At 38.7% G+C, this 9,384-nt stretch overlaps 1 protein-coding gene across 1 annotated transcript in view; it reads left to right on the forward strand.

Moving 5' to 3' along the window:
- ANKAR (ankyrin and armadillo repeat containing) overlaps positions 1 to 7,830 on the forward strand; it is a 92,640-nt gene extending 84,810 nt beyond the window's left edge. Inside the window, exons 8-9 of the mRNA XM_040409057.1 lie at positions 6,579 to 6,698; positions 7,696 to 7,830. Of these exons, the coding sequence (XP_040264991.1) occupies positions 6,579 to 6,698; positions 7,696 to 7,741 (166 nt within the window). The 3' untranslated portion in view covers positions 7,742 to 7,830. The remainder of the gene's footprint in view (positions 1 to 6,578; positions 6,699 to 7,695) is intronic.
- The last annotated feature ends 1,554 nt before the right edge of the window (positions 7,831 to 9,384 follow it).

Consider the following 9,384-nt stretch of genomic DNA (forward strand, 5'->3'; position numbering starts at 1 on the left):
GGGTGTATGTATATAATATGATGGGGCCGGTGTATGTATATAATATGATGCTGTGGGTGTATGTATATAATATGATGGGGCTGGTGTATGTATATAATATGATGGGGCCGGTGTATGTATATAATATGATGGGGCGGGTGTATGTATATAATATGATGGGGCGGGTGTATGTATATAATATGATGCTGTGGGTGTATGTATATAATATGATGGGGCTGGTGTATGTATATAATATGATGGGGCCGGTGTATGTATATAATATGATGGGGCCGGTGTATGTATATAATATGATGGGGCTGGTGTATGTATATAATATGATGCTGTGGGTGTATGTATATAATATGATGGGGCGGGTGTATGTATATAATATGATGCTGTGGGTGTATGTATATAATATGATGGGGCTGGTGTATGTATATAATATGATGCTGTGGGTGTATGTATATAATATGATGCTGTGGGTGTATGTATATAATATGATGCTGTGGGTGTATGTATATAATATGATGGGGCTGGTGTATGTATATAATATGATGGGGCTGGTGTATGTATATAATATGATGCTGCGGGTGTATGTATATAATATGATGGGGCTGGTGTATGTATATAATATGATGGGGCTGGTGTATGTATATAATATGAGGCTGGTGTATGTATATAATATGATGGGGCGGGTGTATGTATATAATATGATGCTGTGGGTGTATGTATATAATATGATGCTGTGGGTGTATGTATATAATATGATGGGGCTGGTGTATGTATATAATATGATGCTGCGGGTGTATGTATATAATATGATGGGGCTGGTGTATGTATATAATATGATGGGGCTGGTGTATGTATATAATATGAGGCTGGTGTATGTATATAATACGATGGGGCGGGTGTATGTATATAATATGATGGGGCCGGTGTAAGTATATAATATGATGAGGCGGGTGTATGTATATAATATGATGGGGCTGGTGTATGTATATAATATGATGGGGCCGGTGTATGTATATAATATGATGGGGTGTATGTATGTATATAATATGATGCTGTGGGTGTATGTATATAATATGATGGGGCTGGTGTATGTATATAATATGATGGGGCTGGTGTATGTATATAATATGATGCTGTGGGTGTATGTATATAATATGAGGCGGGTGTATGTATATAATATGATGGGGCGGGTGTATGTATATAATATGATGCTGTGGGTGTATGTATATAATATGATGGGGCTGGTGTATGTATATAATATGATGGGGCTGGTGTATGTATATAATATGATGGGGCTGGTGTATGTATATAATATGATGGGGCTGGTGTATGTATATAATATGATGGGGCTGGTGTATGTATATAATATGATGGGGCTGGTGTATGTATATAATATGATGGGGCTGGTGTATGTATATAATATGATGCTGTGGGTGTATGTATATAATATGAGGCTGGTGTATGTATATAATATGATGGGGCTGGTGTATGTATATAATATGATGGGGCTGGTGTATGTATATAATATGATGCTGTGGGTGTATGTATATAATATGATGGGGCCGGTGTATGTATATAATATGATGGGGCTGGTGTATGTATATAATACGATGGGGCGGGTGTATGTATATAATATGATGGGGCCGGTGTATGTATATAATATGATGGGGTGTATGTATGTATATAATATGAGGCTGGTGTATGTATATAATATGATGCTGTGGGTGTATGTATATAATATGATGGGGCGGTGTATGTATATAATATGATGCTGTGGGTGTATGTATATAATATGATGGTGCTTGTGTATGTATATAATATGATGCTGTGGGTGTATGTATATAATATGATGGGGCTGGTGTATGTATATAATATGATGGGGCCGGTGTATGTATATAATATGATGCTGTGGGTGTATGTATATAATATGATGGGGCTGGTGTATGTATATAATATGATGGGGCCGGTGTATGTATATAATATGATGCTGTGGGTGTATGTATATAATATGATGGGGCGGGTGTATGTATATAATATGATGGGGCTGGTGTATGTATATAATATGATGGGGCTGGTGTATGTATATAATATGATGCTGTGGGTGTATGTATATAATATGAGGCTGGTGTATGTATATAATATGATGGGGCTGGTGTATGTATATAATATGATGGGGCCGGTGTATGTATATAATATGATGGGGCTGGTGTATGTATATAATATGATGGGGCTGGTGTATGTATATAATATGATGAGGCTGGTGTATGTATATAATATGATGGGGCTGGTGTATGTATATAATACGATGGGGCTGGTGTATGTATATAATATGATGGGGCTGGTGTATGTATATAATACGATGGGGCTGGTGTATGTATATAATATGATGGGGCTGGTGTATGTATATAATATGATGCTGTGGGTGTATGTATATAATATGAGGCTGGTGTATGTATATAATATGATGGGGCTGGTGTATGTATATAATATGATGGGGCCGGTGTATGTATATAATATGATGCTGTGGGTGTATGTATATAATATGATGGGGCGGTGTATGTATATAATATGATGGGGCGGGTGTATGTATATAATATGATGCTGTGGGTGTATGTATATAATATGATGGTGCTTGTGTATGTATATAATATGATGCTGTGGGTGTATGTATATAATATGATGGGTCTGGTGTATGTATATAATATGATGCTGTGGGTGTATGTATATAATATGATGGGTCTGGTGTATGTATATAATATGATGGGGCTGGTGTATGTATATAATATGATGGGGTGTATGTATGTATATAATATGAGGCTGGTGTATGTATATAATATGATGGGGCCGGTGTATGTATATAATATGATGGGGTGTATGTATGTATATAATATGAGGCTGGTGTATGTATATAATATGATGGGTCTGGTGTATGTATATAATATGATGCTGTGGGTGTATGTATATAATATGATGCTGTGGGTGTATGTATATAATATGATGGGGTGGGTGTATGTATATAATATGATGGGGCGGGTGTATGTATATAATATGATGGGGCTGGTGTATGTATATAATATGATGGGGCTGGTGTATGTATATAATATGATGGGGTGTATGTATGTATATAATATGAGGCTGTGGGTGTATGTATATAATATGATGGGGCCGGTGTATGTATATAATATGATGCTGTGGGTGTATGTATATAATATGAGGTGGGTGTATGTATATAATATGATGGGTCTGGTGTATGTATATAATATGAGGCTGTGGGTGTATGTATATAATATGATGGGGCCGGTGTATGTATATAATATGATGCTGTGGGTGTATGTATATAATATGAGGTGGGTGTATGTATATAATATGATGGGTCTGGTGTATGTATATAATATGATGGGGCGGGTGTATGTATATAATATGATGGGGCGGGTGTATGTATATAATATGATGGGGCGGGTGTATGTATATAATATGATGCTGTGGGTGTATGTATATAATATGAGGCTGGTGTATGTATATAATATGATGGGGCTGGTGTATGTATATAATATGATGGGGCTGGTGTATGTATATAATATGATGCTGTGGGTGTATGTATATAATATGATGCTGTGGGTGTATGTATATAATATGATGGGGCTGGTGTATGTATATAATATGATGGGGCTGGTGTATGTATATAATATGATGGGGCGGGTGTATGTATATAATATGATGCTGTGGGTGTATGTATATAATATGATGGGGCTGGTGTATGTATATAATATGATGCTGTGGGTGTATGTATATAATATGATGCTGTGGGTGTATGTATATAATATGATGCTGTGGGTGTATGTATATAATATGATGAGGCGGGTGTATGTATATAATATGATGCTGTGGGTGTATGTATATAATATGATGGGGCTGGTGTATGTATATAATATGATGGGGCTGGTGTATGTATATAATATGATGGGGCTGGTGTATGTATATAATATGATGCTGTGGGTGTATGTATATAATATGATGCTGTGGGTGTATGTATATAATATGATGGGGCGGGTGTATGTATATAATATGAGGCTGGTGTATGTATATAATATGATGGGGCTGGTGTATGTATATAATATGATGCTGTGGGTGTATGTATATAATATGATGCTGTGGGTGTATGTATATAATATGATGGGGCGGGTGTATGTATATAATATGATGAGGCTGGTGTATGTATATAATATGATGCTGTGGGTGTATGTATATAATATGATGGGGCTGGTGTATGTATATAATATGATGGGGCGGGTGTATGTATATAATATGATGGGGCTGGTGTATGTATATAATATGATGCTGCGGGTGTATGTATATAATATGATGCTGTGGGTGTATGTATATAATATGATGCTGTGGGTGTATGTATATAATATGAGGCTGGTGTATGTATATAATATGATGGGGCGGGTGTATGTATATAATATGATGCTGTGGGTGTATGTATATAATATGATGGGGCGGGTGTATGTATATAATATGATGCTGTGGGTGTATGTATATAATATGATGGGGCTGGTGTATGTATATAATATGATGCTGTGGGTGTATGTATATAATATGATGCTGTGGGTGTATGTATATAATATGATGCTGTGGGTGTATGTATATAATATGATGGGGCTGGTGTATGTATATAATATGATGGGGCTGGTGTATGTATATAATATGAGGCTGGTGTATGTATATAATATGATGGGGCTGGTGTATGTATATAATATGAGGCTGGTGTATGTATATAATATGATGAGGCGGGTGTATGTATATAATATGATGGGGCCGGTGTATGTATATAATATGATGGGGCTGGTGTATGTATATAATATGATGCTGCGGGTGTATGTATATAATATGATGGGGCGGGTGTATGTATATAATATGATGGGGCTGGTGTATGTATATAATATGATGCTGCGGGTGTATGTATATAATATGATGGGGCTGGTGTATGTATATAATATGATGGGGCTGGTGTATGTATATAATATGATGCTGCGGGTGTATGTATATAATATGATGGGGCTGGTGTATGTATATAATATGATGGGGCTGGTGTATGTATATAATATGAGGCTGGTGTATGTATATAATATGATGGGGCTGGTGTATGTATATAATATGAGGCTGGTGTATGTATATAATATGATGAGGCTGGTGTATGTATATAATATGATGAGGCGGGTGTATGTATATAATATGATGGGGCGGGTGTATGTATATAATATGATGGGGCGGGTGTATGTATATAATATGATGGGGCTGGTGTATGTATATAATATGATGGGGCTGGTGTATGTATATAATATGATGGGGCTGGTGTATGTATATAATATGATGGGGCTGGTGTATGTATATAATATGATGGGGCTGGTGTATGTATATAATATGATGAGGCGGGTGTATGTATATAATATGATGGGGCTGGTGTATGTATATAATATGATGCTGCGGGTGTATGTATATAATATGATGGGGCGGGTGTATGTATATAATATGATGGGGCTGGTGTATGTATATAATATGATGGGGCTGGTGTATGTATATAATATGAGGCTGGTGTATGTATATAATATGATGGGGCTGGTGTATGTATATAATATGATGGGGCCGGTGTATGTATATAATATGATGCTGTGGGTGTATGTATATAATATGAGGCTGGTGTATGTATATAATATGATGGGTCTGGTGTATGTATATAATATGATGCTGTGGGTGTATGTATATAATATGATGGGGCGGGTGTATGTATATAATATGATGCTGTGGGTGTATGTATATAATATGATGAGGCTGGTGTATGTATATAATATGATGCTGTGGGTGTATGTATATAATATGATGGGGTGTATGTATATAATATGATGGGGCGGGTGTATGTATATAATATGATGGGGCTGGTGTATGTATATAATATGATGGGGTGTATGTATGTATGTAATATGATGCTGTGGGTGTATGTATATAATATGATGGGGTGTATGTATGTATGTAATATGATGCTGTGGGTGTATGTATATAATATGATGGGGCGGGTGTATGTATATAATATGAGGTGGGTGTATGTATATAATATGATGGGGCGGTGTATGTATATAATATGATGGGGCGGGTGTATGTATATAATATGATGAGGCTGGTGTATGTATATAATATGATGGGGCGGGTGTATGTATATAATATGATGGGGCCGGTGTATGTATATAATATGATGGGGCGGGTGTATGTATAGTTGTATATAATTGGTGTAGGGCGGGTGTATGTATAGTTGTATATAATTGGTGTAGGGCGGGTGTATGTATAGTTGTATATAATTGGTGTAGGGTGTATATATGTATATAATACAGTATTAATATTGCAGTGAGTGGCTGGAGCAGTGTTAGTTTTATTTACTGTTTGCTTGTGTTTGATATTTAATGATTATTCTTGTTACATTGTGTTATTGTTCTGTCCCGGCTCAGATGACAGTATGGTAGGAGTTCAGTAGATCAGAAGGGGCACCTCTGTACCTGTGCATTAATCCATCTGTGGTTTGGCTTTGGTACCAGGTGCAGAAGAGATCCGGAGATCATGAAGGTCTTAATTTACTACAACAAGAGAAGGAGATGGTCGGAGAATTTTCTGGGAAGATGGAGACATATCAGAAAGCTCACGCTGCCCCCGATCCGGTAAATTGCTCCCTGACAATTATTGGACTATTAGTTGCACTTCGGATGTGGACACGGGAGCGCAGGCTGGAGTCATTAGGACACGTCCATATATTACCCAGAAATACTCTAGGGTGTGCTGTATTAATGGGGGTATATTGATTCTCACAGGGCTGCTCCTATGTTCAGTCTGTGCCTCACCTTATAAATCCTAGGAATCTGGTGGGGGTCGCACAGTGACCAGTGCGAAGAATACCGGTTCCTGGGAAAGCTGGGTGACAACCGATGTGGCCAGCGTTACAGCTTCCACAGATGTCATCCAGCTTTCCCAGAATCCTGACTGGCATCTTCCAACTTGTCCACCTCTGCTGACAGATTGTAGGAGAAGGATTGTAATGATATGGTTGATGTCTTAGGAGGACAGCAGTATGTGGGACATCCTCTGACGGAAGAAACGTCCAGAGCTCTAAAGATAATGTGCCTCTGTTATCTAGATACAGCTACAAAGGGTTAAACTGGCCATGCCCAAACTGAACTCCTCATCAAGGGTTTATGGAGGCCTTCCGAATATCCCCTGATGATAGAGGTCCTTTTGTTCTCGGAGAGATAATGTGCAAAGCCAAGCCTCAGGCTAGGTCACCAGTATCTGATAGGTGGGGGTCCGACATCCGGGACCCTAAGCTTTCGAGAAGTCAATGATGCTCACAGCAGCGCCGCAGCTTTCTCTCAGCTCACCAAGAACCGCGCCGTACACTTTGGTACCACAGCTCAGCTGCGCCTAGGTCATATAACCAATGAATGTCACATCACATGGGCCTAGGCAAATCTGGAGAAGGCCACGCCACTACTGTGACCACCACTGCTGATCGGTGGAGGTCCTAGGTGTTGGACCCCAACAATCAGATACTGATGGCCTGTCCTGAGGAGAGCTCATGAGTAAAATATCTCAGAAAACCGTTTTAAGTCCACAATCTCAGTGATGTACTTTACACTGATTCTTTATTCCTCTTCCTTCCAGAGAATCAAATCATCGCTCCAAAAACTGCAGATTATCGACAATCTGAGATCAGGAGGAAGGATCAATGTTCATCAATTTAACAGCATACAGACACTTCTACTGTAATATATTCACATACACTGCACAGTACCACTTCTCCTGTCCTGTATACCGGGTGTAATCCTCAGTATCTGCTCTTATTCTGTATATATATATATATATATATACACTGCACAGTACCACTTCTCCTGTATACTGGGTGTAATCCTCAGTATCTGCTCTTATTCTGTATATATATACACTGCACAGTACCACTTCTCCTGTCCTGTATACTGGGTGTAATCCTCAGTATCTGCTCTTATCCTGTATAAACACTGCACAGTACCACTTCTCCTGTCCTGTATACTGGGTGTAATCCTCAGTGTCTGCTCTTATTCTGTATATATAAATACACTGCACAGTACCACTTCTCCTGTCCTGTATACTGGGTGTAATCCTCAGTATCTGCTCTTATTCTGTATATATATACACTGCACAGTACCACTTCTCCTGTCCTGTATACCGGGTGTAATCCTCAGTATCTGCTCTTATTCTGTATATATATACACTGCACAGTACCACTTCTCCTGTCCTGTATACTGGGTGTAATCCTCAGTATCTGCTCTTATTCTGTATATATATACACTGCACAGTACCACTTCTCCTGTCCTGTATACCGGGTGTAATCCTCAGTATTTGCTCTTATTCTGTATATATATACACTGCACAGTACCACTTCTCCTGTCCTGTATACCGGGTGTAATCCTCAGTATCTGCTCTTATTCTGTATATATATACACTGCACAGTACCACTTCTCCTGTCCTGTATACCGGGTGTAATCCTCAGTATCTGCTCTTATTCTGTATATATACACTGCACAGTACCACTTCTCCTGTCCTGTATACTGGGTGTAATCCTCAGTATCTGCTCTTATTCTGTATATACAGTACAGACCAAAAGTTTGGACACACCTTCTCATTCAAAGAGTTTTCTTTATTTTCATGACTATGAAGGCATCAAAACTATGAATTGACACATGTGGAATTATATACATAACAAACAAGTGTGAAACAACTGAAAATATGTCATATTCTAGGTTCTTCAAAGTAGCCACCTTTTGCTTTGATTACTGCTTTGCACACTCTTGGCATTCTCTTGATGAGCTTCAAGAGGTAGTCCCCTGAAATGGTCTTCACTTCACAGGTGTGCCCTGTCAGGTTTAATAAGTGGGATTTCTTGCCTTATAAATGGGGTTGGGACCATCAGTGGCGTTGAGGAGAAGTCAGGTGGATACACAGCTGATAGTCCTACTGAATAGACTGTTAGAATTTGTATTATGGCAAGAAAAAAGCAGCTAAGTACAGAAAAACGAGTGGCCATCATTACTTTAAGAAATGAAGGTCAGTCAATCAACCGAAAAATTGGGAAAACTTTGAAAGTAAGGGCTATTTGACCATGAAGGAGAGTGATGGGGTGCTGCGCCAGATGACCTGGCCTCCACAGTCACCGGACCTGAACCCAATCGAGATGGTTTGGGGTGAGCTGGACCGCAGAGTGAAGGCAAAAGGGCCAACAAGTGCTAAGCATCTCTGGGAACTCCTTCAAGACTGTTGGAAGACCATTTCAGGGGACTACCTCTAGAAGCTCATCAAGAGAATGCCAAGAGTGTG

Source organism: Bufo bufo, chromosome 10, assembly GCF_905171765.1.
Source record: "Bufo bufo chromosome 10, aBufBuf1.1, whole genome shotgun sequence".
Taxonomy (NCBI): domain Eukaryota; kingdom Metazoa; phylum Chordata; class Amphibia; order Anura; family Bufonidae; genus Bufo; species Bufo bufo.